Source organism: Mytilus galloprovincialis, chromosome 11 (genome assembly GCF_965363235.1).
Source record: "Mytilus galloprovincialis chromosome 11, xbMytGall1.hap1.1, whole genome shotgun sequence".
Taxonomy (NCBI): Eukaryota; Metazoa; Mollusca; class Bivalvia; order Mytilida; family Mytilidae; genus Mytilus; species Mytilus galloprovincialis.
In genome coordinates this window covers 9,869,414-9,882,769 of record NC_134848.1, presented here as the reverse complement: position 1 = coordinate 9,882,769, position 13,356 = coordinate 9,869,414, and the positions used below count along the sequence as shown (strand labels likewise).

At 33.4% G+C, this 13,356-nt stretch overlaps 2 protein-coding genes across 4 annotated transcripts in view; both read left to right on the top strand.

The window, feature by feature from the left end:
* LOC143051619 (uncharacterized) overlaps positions 1-1,959 on the top strand; it is a 29,358-nt gene extending 27,399 nt beyond the window's left edge. Inside the window, exon 22 of one of the 3 annotated variants that reach the window (XM_076224519.1) lies at positions 1,545-1,959. In XM_076224519.1, the coding sequence (XP_076080634.1) occupies positions 1,545-1,840 (296 nt within the window). In that variant the 3' untranslated portion in view covers positions 1,841-1,959. Of the gene's footprint in view, positions 1-180; positions 258-319; positions 1,171-1,544 lie in introns of those variants that run through there. The other 2 variants (XM_076224518.1, XM_076224520.1) reach the window with 2 other exon arrangements.
* A 5,581-nt stretch (positions 1,960-7,540) lies between these two features.
* Positions 7,541-13,036, top strand: LOC143052023 (uncharacterized). The gene is made up of 3 exons (XM_076224998.1): positions 7,541-7,919; positions 10,706-10,756; positions 12,726-13,036. Exons 1-3 carry the CDS (start codon positions 7,604-7,606, stop codon positions 13,034-13,036), a joined length of 678 nt encoding a protein of 225 aa, XP_076081113.1. The 5' UTR covers positions 7,541-7,603.
* The last annotated feature ends 320 nt before the right edge of the window (positions 13,037-13,356 follow it).

The following is a 13,356-nucleotide window of genomic DNA, read 5'->3' as shown; positions in this document are numbered from 1 at the left end:
GTGTAATATACCTCTATATTTGACATCAATTCAAAAATGGGGATTCCTTTCTTATTTGCCAGTTTATTTTGTTTTAGTCTTTTTAATTTAAGGTATTAAATTTCGAATCGAAATTCAAAACTATCATTTCATAAAGTACCAAATGAGTATTTCACTCCATGCAAATCTTATATATTCCAGGTTCGTCTCAAGATGCACGAAATAAATGCACTGGACATTATTTTTTCAATCAATATTCTTAATGTAGCAAATTTTGAATTATAAAGGGTATTTCTGCTTAAATATAAGTATTCATTTATACTTCAATTTCGTTTTTCAGGATTTTTGTTTTTGCTGATATGTGCAATTATGCTTTTAGTACAATTTATTTGCATGTTGTCTCATCGTCTGTTTACTCTCCGCCATTTTCTTGCTAGGGCGCCATATAGATTTGGGCATGAGTACAAATCTAGCTGGTCATATAAAACAATAGAAGATCAAAGTGCTGCTGTTGAAGTGCAAAGAGCAGAAGTAAAATGTAGTCATGTCGTTCATAATCGGTCGAAACAAAAACATAAAAAATCCGAAAATAACGAAGAGACATTACCACTGATTCCTTTTGAACAAGGGGATGAACAATGCAAGACTGTCTAACTAGGATTGTTTATTGTGACTTTACCGATATATATGATAGGGAAGCGTCTACATGGAGTATCAAAAAGAATAAGTTCGCATTGAAATAATTTTCGGGTCAAAACTCATAAACTTGCGACTTTTAGAAACTGAAAAGAATGAAAAGTTTTAACTAGAAATTTTGACTATTTATATTTTGGAATCTCAGTCTTGTAATTTTCACTTTTGCTGTACATATCTGTCTCGGAAAAAAACATCATTTGTTGAATGACACTGAAGGAATGTACATTCCTCTCCCACTTCAACACAACTATAACATACTAGTAATCAGTGTTCATTTGGAATATCTAGCTGAATTTCGTACTGTTTCTGTGTTTTAGCTTCATGTATCTAAACTTTCAAGGCTTTCAACCAATAGCCACCTTGCTCTCTTTAATTTTTCAGCTGACTTTTCCTTACAAAAGAAACTGTTACAGTTATGAATAAGTTTGAAATGTATGTTTTTTATGTACTAACTCAAATTTATTGTGAATTTATGGCAATAAAATGTATAACGCCATAATTAATTAAAGTAACCTTGTTTAATTTACAAATAAATATAAGTTGACTAAACGAGTCAATTGGAAGTCTCCAAAGTTCCAATGTACATTTGTGCATTTTTGTGTTTAAATGTAAAAAGTAAAATCACAAAAATACTGAACTCCAAGGAAAATTCAAAACGTAAAGTCCCTAATCAAATGACAAAATCAATTGATAAAACACATCAAACGAATGAACTTAAACCCTCTCTGTATGAATACAGGTTTTTTAAGATGTCGTAGACTTTATCATTCATTTGTTATATATGTAGATGTGTTGATTACTTTTTTAAATAGTGAGTTGGATGATAGATAAAATGTGATGCCATCTACAAATATTCTTTCCTCTTGCAGGTCTTGTGTTTCTACTTATATTCGGCGTTCTTCTTTTAGTGCAATTTTTCTGCATGCTCTTTCATCGTCTTTCTACGCTTGCGCATTTCCTTGCTCGAGCTCCTTATAGATTTGGGCATGGGTACAGGTCAAGTTGGTCATACAAGAATGACGAGGATATTGCAGCAGTGGCGGCGGCTAAAAGAGCAGAAAAAGATTGTCGACAGCGAGAACGCAATCGTGTCAGAAGCAGACAGAGAGTTACTCGTAATCCGGAAGACGAAAGGTCGCCATTAATAAAGTTTGAAGCTGTATAGATTTTATCGTTACCTTGACAACAGGCGTTTTCTAAAACAGCTTTACTTCGATGTTGGCATGAATCAAATTATATTTTGTTTGAAAATGTTTGAGTAAATAAAATATGTAACTGTATAAAGCTACGGCTTCAAGGTACCAGGCTTACAATTTTATTCGCCAGACACGCGTTCGTCTACACAAGACTCATCAGTGACGCTCTGATCGAAAAAGTGAAAAATCAAACAAGAATTTAAACACGATTGCAAAAAGTGTTTATACAGTTTGTATGTACGCATGATTATAATTCATCAACAACAACACAACAATAAATAAAAGTGCAACCCCCTTTATTTTCGTGATCAATGCTTATGAACTCATTTTCATAAAACCGGCAATCAATGTCAAGTGAAACTTTTATACCAAGCGTTATAACATGTATAATGAGCTATACAAAAGCAGAAAATTAACGGTCTGGTTTATGAACAAATTTCAATTTAAAAACAAAATAATTAATAACAACAAACGGCATTCGCCGAATCACATATGTGCTTCACGTTGTGTGAATCCAATAATAATGTGTTTCACAATTGGTATTTTATAGCGGGAAAAATCTAATTTAAAGTTTAAAAGCGCCATATCTTAAATATTAGATTGAGACATAACACGTCAAACAGGAATTCAGTTTGGGTACACGAAGAGTAACTTTTCTATTGTTTTTTTGTTTAAATAGACAAGCCCCTTATATATAAATTATAGATAAATAAAACATTCCCTTTCCCGGAGATAGACCACATCTTCCTATATCTATAGAACATTACACACAAATGTTGTTTTAGAAAATCTGTGATTTTCTACAGGAAATAGACGATGAATTTTTAACTGTGTAAAATTTCCCATTCCTGGCATGGGCTGCTGAAATTGCTAATAATTCGCAATAATAGATCGAGTTGTGTCCACGTAAACTATCTGAGCATAGGACTTCTAAAAAAGGGATGATGATTATTTTACAGCAAAAATACCAGACAAATTGCGAAAAAAGGAAAACTATATTATCTAACTAAATGAATAACCCATTAAGAAATACAAAACGATAACAATATTTTTATTTGAACTAACTACTAGATGAATAAACTAATAGGAATCAAGAAATAGACAAATGTATTTCTGAGGAAATAAAAGCTTTTTTCTTACCTCCTATACATTTCTAGGAATGTGATTGGTTAAAAGCGTCCGCGTGAAGACCATGTATATTTGATATTGAGTTAGTAGGGAGGCGGGGCTTATTTCATACACTGTTAGTAGTGGAGTTACGTCCCTTTATATTCCATAATATTAGGTAAAAGGGAGGCGGGGCTTATTTGATACACGGTTAGTAGTGGTGATACGTCCCTTTATAAAAACATTATTAAACGTGGACATAAATAAAAATCTATAAGATTTACACGAAGTTCTGACTTGGGACAGGCACATACATAATTGTGGGGGGTTGAACATGTTTGACTCATTATATTGACACAAACCACACAAAAAAAGAAAAGCCCAAGTCAACCAATTATTCTTCAACACAGAGAGAAAATCCCGCACGCGAAGGCGAACTTAATCTCGACCCTAAACACTAGTGTACTAGTTCAGCGAAAATAGATGTCACACATTTATATCAAATATATGGTCATTTGTCAATTACTATTTGCAAAAGTATGAATTGTTCAAAATACTAAAGATGTTCTTATCCCAGGCTTAGATAACCATAGCCGTATTTGGCCCAACCTTTTGAATTTTGGATCATCAATGCTCTTCAAATTTGTATTTGTTTGGCTTTCTTACGTTTTTATGCCCCATTTATGGGCATTATGTTTTCTGGTCTGTGGGTCCATTCGTCACGCTTCAGGTGAACGTTTTTGGTCGAGGTAGTTTTTGGTGAAGTTGAAGTCAAATCAACTTGAAACTTAGTACACATGTTCCCTATGATATGATCTGTTGAATGGTTATGCCAAATCAGAGATTTGCACACATTTTCACGGTCCATTGAACATAGAAAAGGATAGATGAATGCGGATGGGGCGTCCGTGTACTATGAACACATTCTTGTTTAATTGAACGTTACTGATGAGTCTTGTGAAGACGAAAAATAGGGACGAAAGATACCAAAGGGAGAGTCAAACTCATAAATCTAAAATAAACTGACAACGCCATGGTTAAAAATGAAAAAGACAAACAGACAAACAATAGTACACATGACACAACATAGAAAACTGAAGAATAAACAACACGAAACCCACCAAAAACTAGGGGTGATCTCAGGTGCTCCGGAAGGGTAAGCAAATCCTGCTCCACATGTGGCACCCGTCGTGTTGCTTATGTGATAACAAATCCGGTAAATAGTCTAATTCGGTAGGTCTCATTCATGAAAGGGAAGGCGTCCGTAAAATTTACGAAGGGATGATTTCAACTTCACCATTTGAAACTCTTGGTTTAATATCTTCCTTGTGAGCAGCAACCCTCTTTCAAGAAAATCATGATGGGAAATGCAAGCACGGGAATATCGTATCAATTGGGAGAAATATACTCCGTATGCAGGTGCTGCTGGAATGTTGTTACATAGAAATGGAAAGTTCACAATTGGAAAGCTGAAATCATCTCTTTTGTCGTAAAGTTTTGTTTTCAACCGACCCTCATTGTCAATTTCTAGATGTAAGTCAAGATATGAGGCCGACTTAACTGTATCTGTAGTATCCTTTATCTCTAGTTCGATGGGATCGATGCGTTCAACATAGTCACTAAATTTTGAATTATTTAGTGAAAGAACATCATCTATATAGCGGAAAGTAGAGTTAAAGGATATTGCTAACTTCTTATCTTTCTTCCTAAGAATTTCCTGCATGAATAATAATAAAGAAACAAGTCGGCAAGTAGAGGAGCACAGTTTGTTCCCATTGGAATGCCGACAGTCTGTTGAAAAACACGTCCTCCGAACGTAAAAAATATGTTGTCAATCAAGAAACCAAGCATCTTGATAATATCAGTTTCAGAGAATTTTTTGTTTGAACCAGAGTGATCCTTTACAAAGTAGGATTTATCCCTCCCTAAGACAAGATACTTGTATCTACGTTGGCCATTCTTTTTTATGAAGCAATACCAACTCTTTCAATTTGTCTTTTAGTTTGGACAGTGGAATACTTGTGTAAAGAGTAGAAAAATCAAATGTTTTAATACTGAGACAACGCATAAATACTGTTACAAGATGAAAGAGAGATAGATTGTATGTACTCTAAAAGATCTTTTTTTAAGTATCCACATCTGATTCACGCCACCTCTAGAATAGGCAGTTCCACAATAACTTTGAAGCCCGAAAGTGCGTCTGGCGTATTAAATTATAAGTCTGATACCTTTGATAACTATAAGCATGTCGAAATGTACTATTGCATTGTTTATTTGTGCATTTCTCTGTTCTGAATTTTCTTGCAATGATTTTTACTGTAGTCGTGTAATGTGATGTTGTCATTTTAGTGTTACATTTTACATTACCATAAAAGCGCCAGATTTGGCTAGCCACAAAACCAGGTTCAACCCACCATTTTTTTTTTCATAGTCAGGAAAATGGCACTTATCTTATGCTATTTGCAGTTCGTTTCTGTGTGTGTTGCATGTTAGTTTGTTTTGTTGCACTTCAGTGTTTCTGTTTTTTTCGTTGTTTTTCTCTTACAGTTGATAAGTTTTCCTCCGTTTTAGTTTGTTACCCGGATTTGTTTTCTCTCAATCGATTGATGACGTTCAAAGAGCGGTAAACTACTGTTTTATTTTACTACAAATTAAAATATATAAATGAAATATTTTAATTTTAAAATATACATGCCTTACAAAGACCAAAGGCTCTTGGCTTGGGACAGCCTCATAAATGCAATGGGATAGAACATATTTTGAGTGTTCTCAAGCCTCCCCTATACCCCTAGCCAAGTTAGAATTAACATACATACATACAGCAAAACGTACACTGATACTAAGTTTTAAAAAGTCCGAGTCTGATGGTATAATGGGTAACAGAAAAAACTAATAAGGCAATAATAACTTAAAATATTGTATCTAGACATAATAGTTAACAAAGGTATCAGTATTATAATTAAGTACGTCAGACGCGCGTTTCGTGTACATAAGACTCATCAGTGACGCTCAGATCAAAATAGTTATAAAGCCAAACAAGTACAAAGTTGAAGAGCATTGAGGACAGAAAATTCCAAAAAGTTTTGCAAAATACGGCTAAGGTAATCTATAAATCTATAATCATAAACATCAATGATAACACGTCCAATGAATACAGTGCAAATACGTCAAAAATGACAGAGAATGACTTCCTGCGGACTTTTACTATGTAAACCAATATGAGCATAATTTATGGTTCCTGCCTTTAATACATATTGAATAGGATAAAAAAATAATATCCACTTCGAGTCACTGACTCTTCCGAATTATTTAATCTGCCACCTGATATAAAAACATTTACCCAGCAATCAGACTCACAGAATATGGCAATGACAATTAGTTTTTTGCTGTTACAAATTGAGGATGGGGTATTGTTTTCTCTTGGATAAACAACTTGTTTGGCGTCAATCAAAAAAAAAAAAAATACACAATGAAGCTCAATTTTTACGTAATTTTAAAAGTAGTTATTATTCATTATTTCCCTTCGAACACATTTTTGAGTAGGATAATTAAAGTCAAACATTTTATTTTTGAAGAAACAAGGCACTCTACAGGAGGTAAATACTCAATGCATTACTCTCACAAAAAAACCATTTTAGGACAAAATAATTTATCACATAATGTCATATCTCTATTTTTCTTTTTAATATGTGAAAACCTGTTGTAACTTCAAACACTTAACTTTTGACCACAAATTGTGTAAATAGTCTATATTGTTTCCTCATTATCTATAACTATATATTTCCGAATTTTCTCAGGGAATGATAATTAGGTTTTCCTATCAATACAACTGGTTCGTATAAAGTTTTAACTCCGTACGTTCTTAGTCATGTTCCATTCCATAAGAATAGAAATTAATGAATAAATGGAGATGTGGGATTAAGGTGAACGAGACTGCATCTTAACGAAAACAATAACCAAAGGACTTAACGCATGCAAAATAATCCGATGCTATATAAAAATGTTCCTGATTAAATTGTCTTATCTTGTTTTTTGCAATACGAATAGAAAACTTGTCTATACTAAGTTATTTTAGATGTATTTAGTTTGTTCATTAATTTTGTATTTAGTCTGTATTTTTAATTCACAAATCTTGTAAAAATACGTAAATTGAAAAACTTTTTTCATACGGTCCAGATTATTATTTTTGTCAATTTGTTTGCGGAGGGAGTGGATAATAATAATGCCCATAAATATTTTGCTTTTCTTTTGATCACAGCTTTACCAGATGACGTCGTATTCCATGAAAACGCGTCACTCACATTATATATGATATTAATGGCTATCATATGTGTTCTTGTCAGATATTTAAAGGAACTAAAGTTTGTGAAGAAGATGTTCAAAACGTCAAAAATGAAAGCTCTTACATAAACCACAAGTGGTCGTATTTTACTCTTTTCTTCTCGTTTGATTCAGACTGAATAATTTAAACACAACACGTACGGACTGTAAATAATTTAATTACAAAAATTCATATAATGTGTTTCATCATTTTTGATATTATAAGTACATTTCTAAAAAAATCAGTGCTGCACAACGTACATCAAACAAAATTAGTTGAAAAAAGACGAGAAAAATACGAGCTGATGTCGTCTGAAAATACGATCACACGAGACAGAGCTACACATGTCTATGACGACATGCATGTACCCGTGCCACGTGCAGAAACTGATGGGGAACAGATTTACAGCCAGGCAAACTTCAAAGAAAAGACGGAGGAGACATGTTCTAAGCGTATTTCACACCAGTACGAAAAATTAATTGGATTAGCAAAGAAAAAAAAGAATCGGATGTGTGTTTTTGGTATCATTTCCTTGCTGGTAGCCATTTTTAGTTTTACTGGTGCTATCATTTTCAGTATTTTATATGCTAAGCCAACATACTGTGATACATTACTTAAAGGTATGTTTGAATGATTAAATACTGACAACCGTTTTCAAAAAATTGTCTAAGCTTCTGGGTGACATAGATTTTTTTTCCAATCTACTTATTTTGACAAAGGAACTCGGACTTCTCTTAAACTGAGTTTTACTGTGCGCATTGTTGTGTGTTTGTTTTTTTTTCTACATTGGTTGGGGGTGTGGGGTGGGTTGAGATCTCAAAAAACATACTAAACCCCGCCGCATTTTTGCACCTGTTCCAAGTCAGGAGCCTCTGGCCTTTGTTAGTCTTGTATGATTTTTAATTTTAGTTTCTTGTGTATAATTCGGAGTTTAGTATGACGTCCATCATCACTGAACTAGCATACATATTTGTTTAGGGGCCAGTTGAAGGACGCCTCCGGGTGCGGGAGTGTCTCGCTATCTTATTAAGAAACCCATCATAGATACCTGGCTTTCATTCTGTATTTGCGCCAGAATAGCGTTACGTCAACAAAAGACTCATCAGTGACGCTCGAATATTTTTTTCAAAGGCCAATAAAGTACAAAGTAAAGCATGTAGGACCAAAATTCCTATAAGTTTTGCCAAATACAGATGAGGTAATCTGTTCACGAGGAACAAAAGCGTTAGTATTTCAAAAATTCCTAGTTTTGTAAACAGTTTAAAAAATAATGTTCTTAGAAGCAAAATGACTTTTATATTGAGGATGGACGACTTGATAATCGATTCTGTTTATACAGATAATTTTAATGCAACTGTCATACAAGTGAGAGGTTTAGCTAGCTATAAAACAAGGTTCAATCCACCATTTTCTACATTTGAAAATGCCTGTACAAAGTCAGGAATATGACAGTTCTTGTCCATTCGTTTTTGATGCGTTTTGTTATTTGATTTTGCCATGTGATCTATATGGACTTTCCGAATTGCTTTTCCTCTGAGTTCAGTATTTTTGTGATTTTACTTTTTTTTAAAGTCTAAATTACAATGACATTTTTTGGTTACTTCATTAAACTTATACATAATGTATTCTTTATTTAACGTAGCACGATCTGTATTTGGTATGACTGAAAGATGAGTGAAAATTATTTAAATTAATACTATGAACCATCAATCAAATAAGTAAAATTCATATAATAATTACAATTTACGTAAGTTAAAGTACTACCCAGTTACAATATATATGTTCCGGACCATATGAGTATTTGGACCATACGCGTATGGTCATGACCATATGCGTATACTCATATGAGTATAATACTCGTTTGGTTATTAACGCGCCGGACCATATGAGTATTTGGACCATATAGTTTTTTTTTTAATTATATTATAAAAGTTTCAATAATACAAAAAATGTATTAAAAAACAATGATGGTTACATGACAATGTGTTATTTTAGAATTCAAATACTACGTTAAAATTAGATATTGATGCCATAGTTAGTTTTCATCGCTAATTACATTCTTGCATGTAGGCTTGGGTGACATTTACTTCCACACGGTATCATAGCTTTTTTTTTGCATTTGCAAGTCTTTGTTGTGCACGATCCTTTTCATTTACACATTTTGTTTGCGAGTGAAAAGCTATCATTTTTGTAGTTGTGTACAGTGATACCGAGGTCTAGGGCCATGCCGATATGTCTACAGTGGTTTTAAGAAGCTCTAGATCTCAAATATTGTAACATGACTGCAATACACCATATTCACAAGACACCTTAAATTAACTATGTTACTTTCCAGTGACTTCTTGTGTAACAGTTCATTAAGAAATTTGTGGAATTTAGTTTTTTAAGTCGACAGATTGCCATTCACTCGTACATGTAATTACAAATCGGTAATGACCATCAGTACATGTAATGACTATCGGTATAAAATGTGTTTATTATAGTTTCGACAAGTAAGTAAAATTAGCTATTTAAAACTTATAATTTTTATTCAGCTAATGTTTTTATTATAATATAATAATAAAATTTAATTAACCTATATAATAGCGTCTTTTTAATAAACGGTCATACCATATGAAGAGTTTAGAAGTATCGAAAGTAAACTAACAGTTTTAATTACCCCGACCATACGCATACGGTCGGACCATATGAGTATATACATATGTACCCATATGGTCATGAACATACGCGTTTGGTCCAAATACTCATATGGTCCGGAACATATACATATTCTAAAGACAAACCTATAAAAAGATTATCATAAAAATGATTTGTATGTACACAAAAATAGCAATTTAACTGTACTTTTCACGGGATAGGGACAGCATTAGCACTTGTCACCTTCAACCTTTTTGTAATATCATACAAAACTGGCATTTTTTCCTAATTAAAACTATAACAAAATATCAAGAAAAAAATTGGGACAGTGTATGAAAATGCAAGTTATACACTGTTCACACTAGGAACTATATTCGAAACCGGCGAAAACCAAAGGAAGATAACTGTGACCATGGATCAAGTCAGTAGGTTATATGACACACAAAATTAAAGTTTTAGGGAGCTACCATTTGATTTTTATGGGGGGGGGGGGGGGGGCTAGGATGAAAAATGTTGTCCTGCATTTTTTTTAGCTGTAATCTCTGTCCTGCCTTTTTAATTTTCTCTCTGTTCGATCCTGCCTTTTTTTTTTAGTTTATCCTGACTTTTTTTATCTAAATTGTCGTCCTGATTTTTTTATGCAAGTGTCTTACCCTGCCTTTTTTTTTACTCAAAACTACTGTCCTGCCTATTTTTTCAAATTTCATCTTATCCTCCCATAAAACTCAAATGGTAGCTCCCTTATAGTCATGTTGGTCTTGATTTTCAGAGCAGTCAGTGACATCTGTAACGAAAGAAAATGATGAAGAGAGTCCCAAACGTAAGTGCAGTAGTGATGAATACAGTAAAACCTGGCTAAACCGAATCTTGCATACACCGGAAACCTGTATAAACCAAACATGTTCTTAAGCACCGTCATGTCAAATTGTATGCGTTGTGAACCTGATAAAACCGAACATCGGTCAAAACCGAACAAAATCTTCAGTCCCGAAGAGGTTTGGTTAAAACAGGTTTCACTGTATAAATAAAAGTTTTATATGGGTCATACAAATATCAATATCCAAAATATTTCAAAAGTTATAGGTCGGGAACACAGTTATCGTCCCTTGATTTGCGTTGTCTATGAATATAGTCCATGGAGTGGACAGTGTGTTACTAGTGTGTAGGACTCTAAAGTGCGATGGGGACGCTAAAGTACGATGGTCACGCTAAAGTGCGATGGTCTACGCTAAAGTACGTGGTTCCATACGCTAAAGTCCGATGGTCCGGGAAAATATCGACGTAAAAACGTAGTTCGATAATGACGTTAACAGTTGTTTATAAAAACTAAAAATGAACATACTGGAAAATATATTAGAAATATTTGATTAACAATTTTTACACCATATGTCCATGACAAGTAATCGAGTAATTGATTGAATTTAACCGTTTTTTATCAGCTGAATCACAATGTTTATTTTTTATCGAGTGCTGGAAAAAAGACTTTGTGTCCTACAGTCGACCGTTTTACTATATAAATACAAAACAGTATACGCATACTTATATCCTGCTTCTATTTGAAGCGAACGGATACATTCGAATCATTGTTTATGCATGTGGCAGTTTACTTTGTGATCCCCGTTAAAATGCTGTCGATTTTAATAAAAAGTAAAGTCGGTAAAATAGAGATACATGTGTTCATGCGTTAACTATAAATTGTCTGCGAAAACATAAGTCGTACTGTATATTGTAGGAAAATACGGAAAAGGAGAAAGCTCGGCAACATTATTTTTCTTGGATTTAGATTTAAGCTTATGCAAATAAATGCTGCATTTTCCGATAATGAACGAATTAGGGATTTTTAATTTTCAATGACAAATGTAAGGGAGGTTGTAACATTAGTGTGAACGGCAATCTACACCAATTATCCAAATATTCAATACGCTCCGAAATGTTAAAAAAATTTATTTTACATGAAATATAATATTAGCAAAACATAAATAACCTTTATAGCAATTATTACTTGGTCGGACTTGTTAATTTAGAAACAATTACTTACGCCTACCGGTAAATTGTAAAGCCTATCTCATATGTTATATCTTAGCATAATAGCTTTTGCAAAAAAACTTTTTAAACCTCTATGTTTTGATACTTCCAATCTTACCCTTTGGACCATCACACTTTAGCCTGATACACCATCGTACTTTAGCGAACAAACAACCAACGCACTTTAGCGTGAGACACCATCGTACTTTAGCGTAGACCATCGCACTTTAGCGTGACCATCGCACTTTAGAGTACCATCGCACTTTAGAGTCCTACATATATATATACCCTTTCCATATTTGTGCATTGCGTTTTCAGTTTGTTTTCTACTTGTTAGTTAGAATGTATGTTTGGTATACAGTGAAACCTGTTTAAACCGAACCTCTTCGGGACTTAAGATTTTGTTCGGTTTTGTTCAATGTTCTGTTTTATCAGGTTCACAACGCATACAATTTGATATGACGGTGCTTAAAAACATGTTTGGTTTATACAGGTTTTTGGTTTATGCAGGGTTCGGTTTAGCCAGGTTTCACTGTATTTGGCCTTTCTTTTATATGAGACAGACTTTTAACGAGAGATTCTTCATTGTTCTTAGTTCTTAGGAAACAATATCCTTAAAAAATCATGTTCTTTTGTAATTAGAACAAAACTTTGGTTTCCAAAGCAAAAGAAGAACGCCATATCAGAACACCAACAACCAATCGATATAATGAGAAACATATAAATAAATAATCTAAGCTTATAATTTTTTTCTTCCATTTTAGAAAGCTGGTTGATGGTTTGTAAACCGTTTGAAAAACAAGGTGGGACCAGTATAATATGCCCTGAGTCGACTACAGTTATGATCATTCAAGTAAACATTACATGGTACATTTATGAAGGACAGATGGACATGCCGAACTGCGATGTATCACCGAGTTGTATCAATCCCAGTGATAATGTAACAGATAGTATGAGAAATTATTGTGCTGGAAAACCTTCTTGTGTGATAGATTCTAAGTTTTTTAATAAACATAGCGAATCGTGCCAAGATCAAGGATATAACCTACTGAAAGTTACGTTTTTTTGTTCATAGATGCTTAATAAATCTGATTTCAGTAGTTGTCGTTTGTTGATGTTGTTCATAATTTTTTTCGTTTCTCCTTTTAAATATATATATAATGTTTGTGGTGTAACATCTTCGCGCAAGTTTGTAGTTTTCTGTTTAGTATTAAATTATTATTAAGATCCATTTTGTTACATCGTGTAACAATTTCTTTGGTAATCGCCAATGGCAGTCAGCAGGGTTGAAGAAAATCAGTTGTTTGACCTGTAAGTCAAATGCGTTTTGTTTAAATATACTTTTTCACATTTTTCGTCTTTTGAAAAATGTTGTTTGTGCTGTATTTAGACCCT

Bases quoted from the DNA above. Each gene is read 5' to 3' on its own strand.
- LOC143052023 (XM_076224998.1), top strand. From the start codon at position 7,604: ATGTCGTCTGAAAATACGATCACACGAGACAGAGCTACACATGTCTAT. The intron at 7,920-10,705 runs GTATGTTTGAAT...CTTGATTTTCAG, and splicing joins CTGTGATACATTACTTAAAG to AGCAGTCAGTGACATCTGTA. The intron at 10,757-12,725 runs GTAAGTGCAGTA...CTTCCATTTTAG, and splicing joins TGATGAAGAGAGTCCCAAAC to AAAGCTGGTTGATGGTTTGT.